General features: G+C 35.0%; 1 protein-coding gene across 1 annotated transcript in view; it reads right to left on the bottom strand.

Moving 5' to 3' along the window:
• Nucleotides 1-4,878: 4,878 nt before the first annotated feature.
• Nucleotides 4,879-17,533, bottom strand: part of Mmut (methylmalonyl-CoA mutase) — a 34,659-nt gene continuing 22,004 nt past the window's right edge. Inside the window, exons 10-13 of the mRNA XM_005318592.5 lie at nucleotides 17,164-17,295; nucleotides 15,107-15,254; nucleotides 10,038-10,205; nucleotides 4,879-6,191 (exon numbers count right to left, since the gene is read on the bottom strand). Of these exons, the coding sequence (XP_005318649.1) occupies nucleotides 6,063-6,191; nucleotides 10,038-10,205; nucleotides 15,107-15,254; nucleotides 17,164-17,295 (577 nt within the window). The 3' untranslated portion in view covers nucleotides 4,879-6,062. The remainder of the gene's footprint in view (nucleotides 6,192-10,037; nucleotides 10,206-15,106; nucleotides 15,255-17,163; nucleotides 17,296-17,533) is intronic.

The raw sequence follows: 17,533 nt of genomic DNA, 5'->3' as shown, positions 1-17,533 counted from the left end.
CAAAGTACATTTATGAAGACAGGAATTGGTGTGAATATACTTTGTATACGACCAAAGATATGAAAAATTGTGCTGTATATGTATAATAAGAATTGTAATGCATTCCACTGTCATTTTTTAAAAAAATCAATAAAAAAGAAACCTTTTGTTTTTACTAAAACAATATTTCTTATAAACAACTGGCATTGAACTCATTATAGGCCCACTGATCACCTCTATCCCAATGGAAGAAACATGAAAGTATCAAAGATACACTCGGGTATAATCCCTTTGGGGTAAGAAAAAGACCAAGACCGTAGGGCCTTGGAGAAAAAAAAACAGTAACTAAAAGTGGAATGAGGCATCCTGAAAACCAGCGAAGTCCAGAGTCCACTGAGGGATTAGACTACTGGGATATGCCAGTTCCCCCAGATCATTTCTGGAGCAAAGCGTCTCACGGGAAAGACAAATCCCGCACACAGCCATCCAGTTCATTTCAGTTTCAAGCTTGACATTTTTCTTAGATAACCCAAGCCCGCTAGTCACAAGCAGGACCGAATTCTCAGCATGAGGTACCTTAAAGCACCTTCCTGGTCTCTACAGCATTTGGCTAAACCTTGAGAACAGAGTGGTCTCTATTTTCTTCTTATATCTCTGGGTTGTCAGGCTTCCCTCGTCCCTTCTCCAAACCCCAACCCAGGGGATCACAGTAGTCATTCTCCATCCTTCATGTTTGTTACTGGGAAAGCTCAACTTGGGCCACTAGGATTGGGTAAGGGGTTCCTTGAGAAACGCGCCTCCTAGAGGCGATCGTGGGAGACCTGTGCCCCGCTGCCACTTCAGAGATAGCCCACAAAGATTATTGAGCCTCTTGTCCAACCCCCAAATTTCGCCGAACTTGTCTGCCGCGATTCCTCTGCATTACTGTGCACAACCCCAGCGGGACCGGGTGGTGAGCCTAGCGGCCTGAGGCGGTGGCAGCTGCGGGCTTGGAGCTTCCTGCTCACCTGCCAACCGGTGCCAGGGCCTGTGGGGGCGCGCTCGGGACGGGCAGGCCTGGGCTTGAGGCTGTACGCGGGGCGCCCCGCCTCATGGGCTCCAGGTGCCTGGATCAGTGGGTCTGTGCCTCCTTCCCGCTCCTCCCCGCAACCTTCGCCGCCATCGCCCTGGACAAAGCGGCTCTGGCCAGGGGCCAAGCTGACAGATCTCCAGGAGCCTGCGGAGATGGGCGCGCCCCTAGCTCGGACTAACCGGGCCAACCTCCAATCAGATACCGGGAAACCAAAGGCCTCTATCCGGCCTCTACTTCCCTCCTCTCTCCCCACCCGGCGCCCTTCCAGGTCCCCCACCCACTCCACCTCCCGGGAACCTATCCTACCTCAGCCCCACAGCCCCTCCTTTTCCCTCCGTAGGGGAGGCGGTGAGGACCCTCTGGGATCCTACCACAAGAGCCTGTTCTCAGGAGCGCTGAAGGACTCCTTGGGTCGACCCAGGATGGGAGCCTTTTGGTGGTTCGGGGGGCAGAGGGGTCGGTTCTAAAGCTAGGGGTGGGTGGGCAGCCACAACCAACATGAAGCTGGTAGAAAAGCAAAGTGTGGGTGGGGGGCGCTGGCAGAGAGACTCTTAATAAGATGACTGAGCCCCAGACTGACTGAGGCAATGTCGCGAAGCCCCTCTCGGGTGCTTCAGGGCTTCTGCCCTCGGTGAGCCCTGCACCCGGCCCAGCCCACGCCGCTGAAGGTGCCCTGCACGGGCTGCACAGCTGTGCCAGTATTCTCAGCCATCAGACCCCAGACAGAAGGTCTCTGGCTTCAGGAATTCCTATTGCGTGTGAGCCCGTGACACTAGGAGCAGGAGGCTGGTGTCTTAAGGCAAACCTGCTGAGAGACAAGCAGTCTAGCTTAGATCTGTTGCTAAACAAAGTTAACCCCGGTGGAAGCAATTCAGAGGGAAAAGAAAGTCTGTGACTTGCCGGTAGCACAGGTCAGGACTGAGTTTGTTCGCAAGAGAACGCAAAAGATAGGGAAAGTTGGGAAGTTGAAGGAAGGGGTGGTGCAGACTAACCTGAGTAACAAATTCAATCAATTCTGTGTTCTGTCATCTTTTTAATTGCTACCTAAATATGCCTTTTTCTTCTTACCATTTACTGCTTCGCAATATTAAAACTATTGAAACAACCTATAATCCACAAATATTCTTTGCTTGCTTACCTTGGTCCCTTCTCTTTGGTTAATCTGAATTAATATAAATAGTTTAAATATTTTCAGAGTTGAAAATGATCTTATACTTTTCTTCCATCTTCTTTATGCAGAAATTCGTTAAGTATTTTTTATTCAAATGAATTACCATTTGGGACGGAATGTTTAGAACACTCATATTTGAGCAAAATCTTGATTCCCCAGAATTTTCTCTCATTGGCTCTAGTTATTTTTGAAATGGCTATAGAAATCAAGTTCAATTTCTCTTCCCAATATCTTGTCAGTATATGAAAATAGCTATCATGTGTGACTCACTCCAGGCTTTTCTTTCTGGTTAAACCATCTTCAACCCTTTAAACAAAATTTCACTGCAGTAGTTCCCTACAATCTTCATCAGCTTAACAACTTTCAACCAAACAGTTTATTTTTTGTCCATAGATAGGTATAAAAATCTATACAAAATAAAATTTTCTGGTTATGGAAGTAATATGTTCATTGTGGAAATTTTGAAAAGTTGGGAAAACAATATTTAAGGACATAAATGACATAATACATGTCAGTTACTTAGAAAAAAAAAGCCTGGTACACAGTAAAGCTCAATATGTATTAGCTCAATGATTCATTGTGGGATAGGGAGAGGGAGCATGGGAGGAATAGACAAACTCTAGCTAGGGCAGAGAGGTTAGAGGAGGAGGGGGCACCAGGTTATAAATGATAGTAGAATGTTATGATCATTATTATCCAAAGTACAGGTATGAAGATACGAATTGATGTGAATATACTTTGTATACAAGCAGAGATATGAAAAATTGTGCTCTATATGTGTAAAAAGATTTGTAATGCATTCCACTGTCATATAAATAGTTTAAAAAATAACACTCAAAATGTGTTAGCTGTTACAAAATGAACACAATTATTTTTCTATCACTCAGAAAGAGTTATTGTTACTTTTCTGGATGCTTTCTTTAAGTTTTCACAGCCACATAGGATTCTGTTTACTAAGAGAAATTCTGTGGGCTGGGGATGTGGCTCAAGCAGTAACACGCTCATCTGGCATGCGTGCAGCCCGGGTTCGATCCTCAGCACCACATACAAACAAAGAAGTTGTGTCTGCCAAAAACTAAAAAATAAATATTAAAAAAATTCTCTCTCTCTTTAAAAAAAGAAAAAATAAATTCTGTATCATCTTGTATGGAGAATGGAGGATAATAAATGAGATAAAGAAGGAAGAGGGGTCCAAACCAGCCTCATCTGGAGTATCATGGGAAGAGTGAAACATTACCAGCAAACAAATGATAATGTCAAAAAGAGAGAAAAAAAATTCACAGGATCTATGTTTGGAGTGGGGTCTGGGGAACAGGAGTGAGGTTAATGGGTGAGTTAGTATTAAGGTGATGGAATATGAATAGAAGTTTTGTTTGTTAACTTTTACTGAGCACTTACCATGAGCCAGGATCTCTGTGAAGCACTTCATGTATGTTAATTCATTTAACCCTCAAAGCAACTCTATTAGGTAGGTACTATAAAGAAAATCCAAAGTGTGGGAAGCCACTAATGAACTAAATCATCTCTAAGCAGGAAGTGTGTCCTTCTGAAAAAGGGAAATCAGTGCAGCAACTGAAGGAGATTGATGGGAAGGAAGGAGACACAGAAAAAGAGAGGAAAAGTAGAAAAAAATTGACCAAATTATGCTATGTACATATATGCATATACCACAGTGAATCATATATATATATATCACTAATTAAACAAAACATGAATAAGTGAAAAGACCTGTAGAGGAGAGGAAGGGAAAAAGGGGGAGGAAGGTGGGGAGGAAAAAAAGAAAGTATTGGGGATTGAAGTATAATCCATGCCTATATGATGTCAAAATGAACTCAAATGTTATGTATAACAAGAATGCACTAATAAAAACCTAAAAAATGAAGGAACTTAAAAAAATAACATCTGTTTAAACTCACTTACTTGTAACATTGTTAGAAACATTTTGTTTGCCCTCTTTAAGTGACTTCATCTATTACAACTACATGTTCCATCCAAGTCCATTTACTCCTGAGCCAGTAGGGAAAAAGAGTTCAACAAACAGTGGCTATGATCATAGCAATCTTTAGAATAAAGAAAAAGTTGTCTCCAACCTGTGTAAGAATGTAATCTGTGTAATGATGACTATCAGTTATGACTATCTCCAAAAAAACCACTCATGTATTTATTAACCCTAGGTGATACAGGGTTACTAATTACATAATATGAGATATTGTGAGAATGGGGAAAGAGAAAGGCCACAACAATTCATTCTGTAGTGTACACACACACACACACACACACACACACACACACCCTTCTCCCAGCTAATCAATCAAACATGAATCTTAAAATGATGCTCAGAAGGAATTTTGTAGATGCAAGTAAAGTCCTTCCTGTGCTGACTTTAATCAAGAGATTAATTTGAGTGGGTCATTTGACTTTTATCAGATGATAAAAAGAGGGCAAGAACCTTTCCTGAACCCACACTGCAAACAGCAGATGGATCTACCTTTGCTCTCCCTTCCTGCCTACAGACAGCAAGCTTCAGCTTGTGCCCAGGATTCTAGCATGCTTCAGATCTTCCTTGTTTCCCTGTGAGTTTCAGGAAGCTCAGGCAGATTTCATATCTCCTAGCACACAACTGAACACATCAGAGAAACCAAATTATTCAATCAACTTACTGAGTAAATATGTATTTTTTATGAGAATTGATAAAAGAGAATAGTGAGGACGTCAATGGACTTGAAGTAAGATTGCTCAACTGTAAAAACGGAACAATAACCATGATTTAACACCTTTCTAATCACCAGGTTCTGAAAATTAAATAGTGTTACATAGTTTTTAATTTCCACAGAAATATAGCAATATTATAATACTTTCCAAAATACTGTTGAAATTGATTCTAAAAATCAGCAGAAATTGATTACAAAACAATCACTGTTACTTTTCATCTTCACTTAATGTATAATGTTTCAACAACAAAAGATACCTTTCCTCCTTTAATGAGTAAATCTTGTAACAGTGAACTACAGGTGTTTGGGGGCTATTTTTATTTTTTGCAATTTATCTTCAATGAGCAACTCTACACAGGTAGCATCATTAGGATCTGGAAAACTAATTTCTTTTTATATCACAGATCTACATTCACAGCTTACACCTCCATTCTTGAGAAACCACATTAACCAACCAAGCACTTTCATTTAAGAATGTTCACAAACATCCAATCTCTTGGGACTTAAGTCACGCATAGCAAAAACAAAGTCATATGTTCATGTTAAGGGAGAAGGTAACCCACCTTAAAGAAATATTCTGTCATTTGTTCCCTCTTTCAACCAGGGTCTAATATAATACTCAAGTTGAGGTAATTCTAGTAGAATTTGGCTAAGGATTATCATAATCTATTTTCCAACATAAATAGTCTCCACTAATTTTTCTAAGATAAATGTGATTAATTTATTAATATGTGGGTTTTATTTTCTTATACTCAAGTAATGTAATGATAAACTGAAGAAAAGGACTAGTCAGTTTTTTTCATAAGTTTAATTCTTAAAAATAAAAAGCTACTAGATTAATAAAAAAAACCATTTCTAAATAATATATCACTACAATTTACTAAAATAATATCTCTGACAAAGTAGTAGTATATACAATACTTGAAGGACAATACTTTTTTAAAAATTAATTTTTTTAATTTTTAAAGTGAAATTATACATACATACTTGTAGCATGACATCATGTTTATAAGTAAGATACTTTAAAGCTTTCAAGGAAATTGGAATTAAATTGAAGACATGACTTTACTCTCTTCTTTGATCATAACTGAAAGATTATTTTAGATAAAAGTTAAACAAGACCAAGATGTTACGCAGATTGTTGTTTCTTTTCCAAACATTTCTCAATATCATCAAGCACTTGAACGGCTGCCTTTGGAATTCGAGTTCCAGGACCAAATACATTGGAAACACCAACTTCATACAGAAATTCATAATCCTGTTGAAAGAATTTAATTAATAAAGAATGATTATTTACAATATGAAGGAAATAAAACAAAAAAATGATATGTTCCCTTTTTCTCTGTCCCCAGTGCCAAAAACTTTCTCAACTACTGCTGACATGTTGGGCTAAATAATTCTTTCTTGACTGGAGCTACTGCTAACAGCCAATAGCAACATCATCCAAACTCAACTCATGAAAAAAAACAAAACACACTCTGCCTATGTACTGTTTGTGATCAGAAGTTTATGTCTCCAACAAAGAACTTCTAAGCTTAAAACCATAATTTTCTCTCATCTAAATATTTATTATTTGGGTTAAATTTGTATATAGTTTTGAGTACAAGACTGTTTATTTCCTCCTAGGTATTTTGCAGCTAGTGAATGGTGGTAATTTGAACATGGTCTCAGGATGAAACCAGATTTTCCATAAATAAAGCTTTTTTATTTTGTTGCTTCAACTGTTTTTTAGTTTGATGACAGTCAAAGTCTGGGTGTACAGATTCCCAGGGCACATATGCTGCCCCAGATTTAAGGCTATTTTAATACTATAACATTTATAACCATGATGTCAAGTTATGCTTTAAGGCACTGATCCTTATTTTATATGCAGGATGGTCTAGCTTGAGCTTATTGTTGTAGTACTCCTTTTTAACAGCACCCATTTCTACTCTTAAGTGATCAAAATTAGATAATGAATTATGTGGTCCCCCAACTATTTTTCTGTCTCTATCGAATTCATATGATATTCTTTTTTGGTGGGGGGTGGGTACTGGGGATTGAACGTAGGGACATTCAACCACTGAGCCACATCCCCAGCCCTATTTTGTATTTTATTTAGACACAGGGTCTCAATGAGTTGCTTAGTACCTCACTGTTACTGAGGCTGGCTTTGAACTTGCAATTCTCCTATCTCAGCCTCCTAGCTGCTGGGATTACAATGGGCGTGAGCCATCATGCCTGGCATAATATTCTTGTAATATTATGATTTTTCCAATGGCATTTAACACATTCTGTTCAACCTGTGTCCTTCAAGTCTGTGAGTTTCTGAGATCAGAGGTCATGTCCGATTATCTTTGTAACTCTAGCATTTGAGCAGGTGGTATAGTTTTAAGAACTCATAAGAAAAAAGAATGAAACCTGTTTAATAACAATCATCTCCAAATTGGGGACAGTCAAAAAATGGGTTATCTCCCTCTCTAGTTCATAACATTACTTCATGCCATTTGTCCTGACACCTGAATACTAGATTTGGAATGAAGTATTGATCTTGGAGAGACCCATGATATGTTGCAACTGTAAGAGTTTCTAACTTACCAAAATCTTACATAAACCTTGTGAAATGTACCTAATGAAGGAGCCAAATGGTAACAACAAGCGAATTTAGATAAAGGGTATAGAGATGTTCTTTGTACCATTTTTATTTTTGCACATTATCTGTTAGCTTTAAATTCTTTCTAAACAAATTTTTTTGCTTTGAAATACCTTACACTTAACTGGGGACATGGGTTGTAAGTGAGCATGTAAGAATGCAAGTGAGCATCATGTGTTTGCTAAATTTGCCTAAAATACTTGTAGGCCACTACTGCTAAGATAGTTAGAAGATCTTGATTGTAGTAAACTACTAACAAGGAGAGGTCATATTTATTTAACTGCAAAAACTGGACACTCCACATTGACAGGGGATAACTGTTTGACCACCATAAATTAATACCTTCTAATTTTAAAACTAAGTTATTTTCAACTTAATAATGGTACCATTTTATATATTCAATATGTTATATTTTGATAAGTGTTCTCCAAAGACCCATGTGTTAAATCCAGTCCCTGGTATTGGTGGGAGACAGAGAAGCCTTTTAGGAGGAGGGGGCCTAGTGGAAGGTATTAGGTGATGGTGGGGAGTGGGGGAATGCTTCTCTCCAAGATGTTTCTTCCTCTTTCTTTCATTTTACTTCCATGAGGGGAATGATTTCACTGCTCCATGTTCTCCCCAGCATGATGTTCAGCCTTGCCACAGACCTAAAATCAATAAAGCTAAGAGACTATGGACTGAAGCCTCCAAAATTTTGAGTCAAAATAAATCTTTTACTTTGCAAGTTGATTATCTCAGGTCTTTGTCACTATAATGGAAAAGTGACTAATATACTGTAAATATCTTGTCTAAGAGCTTAATTATTATAGATTCCATAAATAAAAGCAAGATAAATAGAAATATAGAAATTGACCACACAATATTCTTCTTTTATGTATGTGTACAAATATGCAACAAATCCCACTAAAAGTATAATTGTAATGCATAAGTAAAAATAAAAAAGAAAATTTAATTATTGTCTTCTATGTAAAAAAAATAGATGGAATTGTTCCATAAGTAGATAGCAATAAAGAATAAAAGCCCTTAGCTGGGCATGGTAGCACATGCCTATAATCCCAGCACTTTCACAGGCTAAGGAGGGAGGATCATTTGAGCCTACAAGTTTCAGATCAGTCTGGGCAACACAGTGAGAACTTGACTCAATAAAATAAGAAAAAGGAAACAGAAAAAAAAATGAATAATAGCACTTTATTTTCCCCAAAAGTATATTAGATTTATGAAAATAACAGGCAGGTGTGTTAATAGTTTTGTACTGACTATATCACCTTAAGAAATTTATTGTTAAAAATAAAAAAAATAATATGTTGTCTCCTCACCAGTCCCACATTATCACATACTCCACAACTTCATATATATGTACTTCTCATTTTATTAGTAGTATATGAATTTACTATTCTAAATTCTAAGTTGTAATGGAGAAAGAAAAATTGAAGAGCAGAAAACAAAGCCACATTCCACTGATAAAATTCTGCTTATGGTGGTGGGGCCTTTGTAGCATCTACAAATCATTTATTTAGAATAGCCTCATACAATGTTTTTCTAACTAAATATTTTTTCCATTCTCGGTAACAAAGGAAAACCTAGCATAATCAGAAATTTGATTTAAAATAGAAGTTTTTTCTATCTTTTTTTAAAAAAAACATTTATTTTTTAGGTGTAGATGGACAAAACATCTTAACTAATTATTTTAACCAATCAGAAATGTAATATGTGAAGGATGTCTTCCTACCCCATTAAAAATTAATTGATATAACTGATCATTACTTAACATCCATTTCTTCTTCCCTAAGGGGTCCCATTATTTTTTTTTTCCAAGTATCTAGTTCCTTCACTATTCAGCCTATAATTTCCAGGACAAGCTGATTCCATATTTCTGTAGTAGGATCTTTTTGGCTCCAAGAAAACAGTACTTCAATCAAATCAGCTTAAATAATAAAAGAGATTTACAAGACAACATATTGAGATAGCTCTGAGGGAAGGCAACAATTAGGGTAGGAACATGGAGGAAATGGACAAAGTAGCTTTTCCACAATAGAAGCAAGTTAGCTACAGAACTCGCTCCATTAGGAAGAAATCCAAACTATGTCTTTGACTAGGGTTTGATATGTCCACCATGTATTTACCCTTCTTCTCCATTCCAGTGGTGATATTTGATTACTTTCATCAGCTCTTTCTCTATCACTGTTTATCAAATATGAAGCAGATATTTGTCTATCCTAAATTATTGGTTTGCAAGGACATAGTTCTCTCACAGAATCTTTGTAAACTGTTGAATCGTACACAAGGAGTTAAAAATATAGCTCAAAGAGAAAATAACATTACTCACTTTTTGATCTTTGTAGAATTTACTTAGTGAAATTACCAGTAAATAATTTGGCTCTAAATCTACAAGAAATTTATCTTTAAAGCTACAAATAAACTATCATTACTGAGGACTCTGATCATAGTACTAGAAAAATACACCAAAGATACCTGTGGTGGAATCACCCCTCCACACATGACAAGGATATCTGGCCGTCCAAGAGCATTAAGTTCTTTGATGAGCTCAGGAACTAGGGTTTTGTGACCAGCAGCCAGTGTGCTCACACCCACAGCATGTACATCTGCATCTACAGCCTGCTGGGCCACTTCACGGGGAGTCTAAACAATCAGAAAGTAAAGAGACAAGTCATCATTTATTCCTAGGCAATGACTAGAAAAAAAACCTGTTGTAAAGGTGTTATGCTACTTAAGTCAATAAGTCAACATTCCAAGATTTCTATCATTAAAAATAGTAAAATGACTATCGCTTCATATTTCATCATTCTCAAATTACAAACAGTGCTAAAGCTATTTAGGCAATAAACATCAATTCTGTATTTCCTTCTAGCATTAGAATTGATTAATTTTATCAAGTTATGCCAAAATACTGTTGCCCCCCCAAATCTTCAAGATAAAAAAGCTGTAGCTCTCTTTATAACTTTCATAACTGATCATTACTTAACATCCATTTTTTCTTCCCTAAGGGGTCCCATTATTTTTACATATATATGTATATATATATGTACATATATATATATGTACATATATATATGTATATCTTTTTTAATCTTTATTTTGTTTATTTTTATGTGATGCTGAGGATCAAACTCAAACTCGGTGCCTCACATATGCTATCCGAGTGTTCTACCACTGAGCCCCAACCCCAGTCCCTCATTATAACTTTTTAAAAGTATATAGGTGGTCTTAATTACCAATATTTATTGGGTTGTTATGCAACATAAGACAGTATCTTGTGGCATCTATAAAGAAGTTAAAAACCAAACCAAAATACTTTGTAAAAACAGTAACTTTGACCATTGAATGGGAAACAGTAACATCAGCAAGAGAAAAGACAGAAAACTCCAGACTTTTTTCTCCCATTGAGACACCAAATTAACAGTACTATATTGAATAATATAACACTTTTAGAAATTAAAGAAAAGGCTACAACACCTGGGTAAGTGCATAATGAAGAGAAGGGATGACATCAACAAGGGTTTGTTTTTTGTGTCAATTAACTGTATTTAACCATTTTGGCATATGGGATTACAAAGATGGTTTTAAGTATTCAATTATGAATTGAGTTGCCAAAGCTCAGACCTTTCTCAGCACTAATCAGCTGATGACACTGCTTTGTTAATTCACATGTATTTAAATCATTTCATGTAAAAGGTAACTACAACTCTCACATTGGAAATGTACAAATTTGGAAATTCACAAACTACTGTACAATTATAGGACAAAAATATTCATCAGCCTATGAATTTTCTGAGTTTGGCAAGATTTTTAGGTTCATAATTTTAGTGTAAAAACAAAAGATTCTAAACTCTCAGGTAATAGACCCACATGCGAGGACATTCCTAGGTAAATCACACAGCATGTAGGTAAAAATCTTGAGTCTGAGAAATACTAACAAGCAAAATTAAAACTTCTTTATTTTTCTTTTTGGTACTAGGGATTAAACCCCAGGGATGCTCTACCACTGAACCCCCTTCATCATCAATATTATTCTTCTTATTATTATTTTGAAACAGGGTCTCGCTATGTTACCCAACCTCGTCTCAAACTTGCAATCTTCCTGCCTCACCCTTCTGAATCACTGGGATTACTGGCATGCCTAGAGTGAAATTATAATTCTTAAAAAAAATGTACACATTCTTGCTATTCATTTCTTATAGGTATGAAATTTAATTAAGCATGATTACCATTGATATCATCCATATTACCAAAATACATTAGGTTAAAGTTCTATTTAAATAAATACAGTTCCATGCTTTCTGCTTATGTATATTAAACTGCATTTACATTTCCAGAAATTTAGATTTTTAATTCAAATAAAATATTGATTAAATCAGTCATCAGTGAACTATAGGTGACATATATGTTATATATATTATGTTACCAAAATTTGTGATGTTAAAAGGCAAATTATATTTTTATATATTAGAATAAAGGAAGAGTAAAAATGCAGTTTCTTCAAAATTTTCCTTTATATGTCAATAGCTGGCAACACCTGTTTTAAAAATATTTTAATCTTATGGAAAAATATTTCCCCAAATATAACTGCTAACTATTGAAAGTCTATTGTACTTGCTCAGTATTTAAAATAAATAAAAACCAAAGCAAAAGAGTAGGAAAATGTAAAGTTTAATCAAATAAAGCAAAATTGTTTTAATTGAAAAAATCAGAATGGAAAAGAATTCAACAAACTAAAACAACTTATTTGAGGTCCTTAACAAAATCTGCATTGAATATATAAGATTAAACACATTTACATATTTATATAACAATACACTTTAAGGACATATCTCTAGAGGTTTGGGCTAGTTCTTTACTGTTACAATTTCCTCTAGATTCCTGAGAGTGAAATTGAAGAATTCAAACAGAGAAAACTCTTCTTATGGGAGCTTATTCAAAGGCTGGGCCTCCTCAGGAAGGTTTACTTCTTTTAAATATTTATTTTTTAGTTGTAGTTGGACACCATACCTTTATTTTGTTTACTTGTTTTTATGTGGTGCTGAGGATCCATCCCAGGGCCTCACACATGCTAGACGAGCACTCTACTGCTGAGCCACAACCCCAGCCCAGGTTTACTTCTTTACTGAAGAAAATGCAAGGACTATTCTTCAGTCCTCAACTTAGATTACCTCACTGCAGTATGTAATAATGCTATATCCTTCCTCCTGAAACTGTTCTTCCTTAGTTTTTATTCCACTACTTATTCCATTTCCTTTCATTCCTTTGCTGACTTCTCCTCTACTTTCACTTAATGTCCTAGTTCTCCTTTCATATTGCTATACATACTCCTCATGAGACATTTCATCCATCACCATGGTTGTAAGCAGCATTTATACACTGATAAAAGTCTCAAAACCTTTGTTTCTAACTGGGGTCCCTCTATACTCTAGACATGTATATCTAACTTATATGGTCACTTTTATCTGAATAGTCCATAAATACTATAAACACAACATGTCCAAAATCAAATTTAGCCTCTATATTAGTTTCCTAGGGCTGCAGTAGGAAATTCACACAAATAGCATGAGTTAAAAACAATAGAAATCTCTCATAGTTCTGTAGACTAGGCCAAAATCAAGGTGTCAGCAAGACCATGTTCCCTACAGAAGGTTCCAGAGAAGAATCCTTCCTTGCTTCTTCCTAACTTCTGTGGGCTGCCAGCAATCCTTGGATTTCTTGTTTTGTAGCTGCAGCATTCCAGTCTCTGTTTCTAATGTCTGTTTAAATCCCTAACAACTGTGATTTGGCAAAATCAGACTATAGATAAATGGTTATTTACCATCTGATTTGGCAAAGAAGTCACATCATTGATCAATAAGAATAGTCCTAACATGAATTGACTAATTTTTTTAACATTAGAGAGTAACAAGTAAATCACAGACATGTATCAGAACTTCCCTTGTTTATAAGTTATGTTAAATCATACTTTTTGAATACTAGAAGAATATTTCTCAAATTTTGGGGCTTTTTATAATAATAGCATAAAATGATAAAACTTTAAATTAATTTGCATTTATTTACATTTCCTTCATCACATTTATATAGCTAGATCATGAAGAAGACAATGAATTAATTCCTAATTTTTAATGTTTGCTGATTTCCATGATGTAAACATTCCAACCATAACCAGTTTTAGTCTATCAGCATGATGTTTCTGAATGCACAGCTCAGAAAAAATGCACATTAGCTCACAATTATACAATATCTCCAATATGTGGACATGAGAGATTGAAATAGACTCAAGAGCACATATAATAATAAAATATAGTAAGATAAATAGGAAGCAATATATTTTGAGTACCTATCACCTTTACTTTTTTATTTATTATTTTAGTTTTTGATACCTGGGATTGAGCCCAGGGGTACTTAACTACTGAGCTACACAACCAACCCTTTTTTATGTACTATTATTTAAAGACAGGGTTTCACAAAGTTGCTTAGGGCCTCACTAAATTGCTTAGGCTGGCTTCAAACTCACAGTCCTCCTGCCTCAGCCTCCCGAGCCTATGGGATTATAGGCATGCACCACCATGCCCCACTCACCTTTACTTTTAATATAATTTATTCAGCAATGTTAATGGCAATGTAAAACAACTGGTTTTCAAAATACCTACAAATTTAACTCCTGAATGCTTCACTAGTCAATGCTGGTTCTCTTAATTCTGCCTATATATCTGTAAATACCCCATTATTACATTTTCTGCAAAATCTTTTAACTGTGACTTGATTTCTACTGTGATCCTGACATCACTTTAGTTAAGATTTTCATTGCTTCTCACTCATATTACTGGACATCTTAACTGGACTCCTGGTATCTTGCTGCAGCTCCTCTCATTCAACTTAACAAAGTGATTTTACTAGAAAGTGAGCTTTCTAAAACACAAATTTGATTGTGGTCCTGTACTCAAACACCTTTGAGATGAATCTTCTTACATTGCATAAAAGGATATTAATAATCTTCTCCCCATCCTCAGAACTGCATTCTGATTTTACCTTTGCAGTGAGCCGAAGGTTTCATGCCTTCTTATTGCTCTCTCTCAGCTAAAGCTAACCCTCCTTTGTAGCATGGCCTTCCCTGCCTTGTTCTCTCAGCTTCTGAAAGGCCAGTGAGAGAGTAAGAAAGAAGAAAACCTTCTTATAGATTGAGCTTACTCTTATGTTTTATGTCCTTTCAAAACATTTTCCACCATCCCTTGTGGCTATCTTTCCTACAACATATAAGTCACCTCTCAAAGAGTACAATGAAATCTTTGAAAATTATTTACAGTTTCCAAAGTTTAATAAAAATTGTAATTCTGAACTGAAATTTAAGTATACAAAGTTAGAATTAATATGAACTTCATTTTAATTTTTCATAATTAGATTAAAGCATTCAATAATTAGAGGACTGGTTGAACAAGATTTTTTATAACTTTAAAAACATCACATTGATCTATCATTTTCTACTTTTTAAATGAGACTTATAGCATACTATTTGAAACTGTCCCCACAATTTTTCATACCTGAAAAAGAGGGCCTATGTCCACATCAAAACCAAGATCAGCAAATCCTGTAGCAATAACTTTTGCTCCTCTGTCATGACCATCTTGTCCCATTTTTGCTACAAGAAGACGAGGTCTGCGACCTTCCCGTTCCATGAATTTATGAACTCTAACGAACATTTTAGAAGACAACAACAGTTAAGTATCAATTGACCAAAGGTGGGATATAGAAACTATAATTGATTCACAGTAAATGTTCATGAACCCTTGATCTCTTCACTTTTTGTGTTTTCTTAATATCTTTATTTTACATTGAGATGGGTATTAAAGCCTGAAATGTTTACTATTTTCCTCTTAGAGGTGAAAGACAGCCTTGTCTGTAAGCTCTAAGAGAATATCACAGTGAAGCCAGATAAAAAATGACAACTTTCCAATCTTTTCATCTGGTACCCTTCAGATTCCTTTACACAATAAGTGACCCACTAGTTTTAAATTATCTCTATCTTACCTCCCATTCACAACTATGAACTCTACCAATCTGACTGCAATATAATTTTTTATAATAATGTTTTATCAAAATGACTGCTTTGTTAATACGACAAATTTAAGCAGAACATAAAAAATATTGCATTTATTCTGTTAATAGAAAAGAACTTTCCTTTTGATGACTTCCATATTGGTTGTTTTAATATCTTTGTAGTATATAAAAGTTAATAGAAAGTTCCTAATAGGAAGCTTGTTACAAAGGTTCAGGACACCAATCACCAAAAAATCCAGTTTTTACACTTGAGAAACATGATCACATTATTCCATATTTTCACTTCATGCTGTGACAGTGTCATTTACTGTCAGTTCAGTGAAGACTGTTTTAATTTATGCATAGATATTAACCAGATGTTTATTTTTAAATGGAAAAAAATCAAGATTTTATAATTTTATTCTAGCAATTGAACAAATAAACTTAAGAAAACATGCAAGACTACTAACGTAAACAGATTGAAAGCAAAATACCTGGAGAATATGAAGCAACAATAGTGTTAATGATACAAACATCTGTTTGAAATGAGAACTCTTAAAAGAAACTACAGTGAAAATTTAAGATATGATTAATTTTACTAAAACTAATATTAACAATTTCAAAGTTCTTTTAATCTTTATTAATTGATACTGAATATGTTATAAAATTACATATAATTATTCAAAATCATGCTCAGCTTAATGACCACGACATATTCTGAGAAATGTATAGTTATGCGATTTTGTCACTGTGTGAACATCATAGAGCCTACTTAAAAAACTTAGATGGTGTAGTCTACTGCACACTTCGGCTCTATGGTAAGTATACATACTTATGTGTATTTATATATATAATGGAGAAAACATGATCTTAAATAAAGCACAAGAGAAAATGACATGATCAAGAGACTTTATAAATATAAGATATATGAGGCTTCTGACAACATAACATGGCATACTCTTTTATAATAAACATATTTTATAAGTAGGAATACATTCTAAAATAACAATAAAAGCACAATAAACTAGTAACAGAGTTATTATCATCATTATTATGTATTGCTTATAACTATATGTTCTATACTTGTATTCAACTGTCAGCATATAGATTTATACCAGCATCACCACAAACATGAGTAATATGTTGTGCCTCATGTTACTATAGCTACAGCTACAACATGATAAGGAGATAGAAATTTTTTAGCATCATTATGACCTTATGAAACTACCACTGCATATGTGGCCCACTGGCATTTTACATTTTGGCACATGACTATACAGTATATTTATAATTATATATTATGTATAATAAATTATATATCATATATAATTCATGAACTTTATATGGATTATATACTTATATCTTATATAATACATAAATATATATTTAATATTAATTAGTTTTATTAGAATTACAGTCTAATTACAGTCCAGTAGTAAAGTCAATTCAAACATTTTCCAAGTTGTATATGAAAAAAACTAAGCTAAGGTCCCAGTAAATTAAAGGGAATTGGGTTAACAGAAAAGATGAACTTCTAGCTTAAAAAAATCTCACATTTTACCTATTGATAGCAGATGTTATCTCTTTACTTTCTCCAAATTCTTGGCGATATGCTCCACTCACCATACGATCATTAGCTTTATGTTCACCAAATACCTTTTTCATAGCATCTGTGATTTCTCCAACTGTACATCTAAAATATTAAATGGAGGTTCCAGTAACATCATTACTTTGAAATAGTTTACCTTAATACTATAATTAGACATATTCTATTTATCTAAGTAAAAATATGCTATCAAAAATTTAAACAAGAATGTTTTAAAGTATAATCAAAGCAGCTTTCCTGAGAATACATAGAAAAAGTGATTCTGAATGTCTATATGCATTGTAATCTCTTTTCAACATGTAACAAAAATTCACCTGAATGACTA

This window comes from Ictidomys tridecemlineatus, chromosome 8, assembly GCF_052094955.1.
Source record: "Ictidomys tridecemlineatus isolate mIctTri1 chromosome 8, mIctTri1.hap1, whole genome shotgun sequence".
NCBI lineage: Eukaryota > Metazoa > Chordata > Mammalia > Rodentia > Sciuridae > Ictidomys > Ictidomys tridecemlineatus.
Note: the sequence above shows the minus strand (reverse complement) of the source record. Positions and strands in the feature narration are given on the sequence as shown.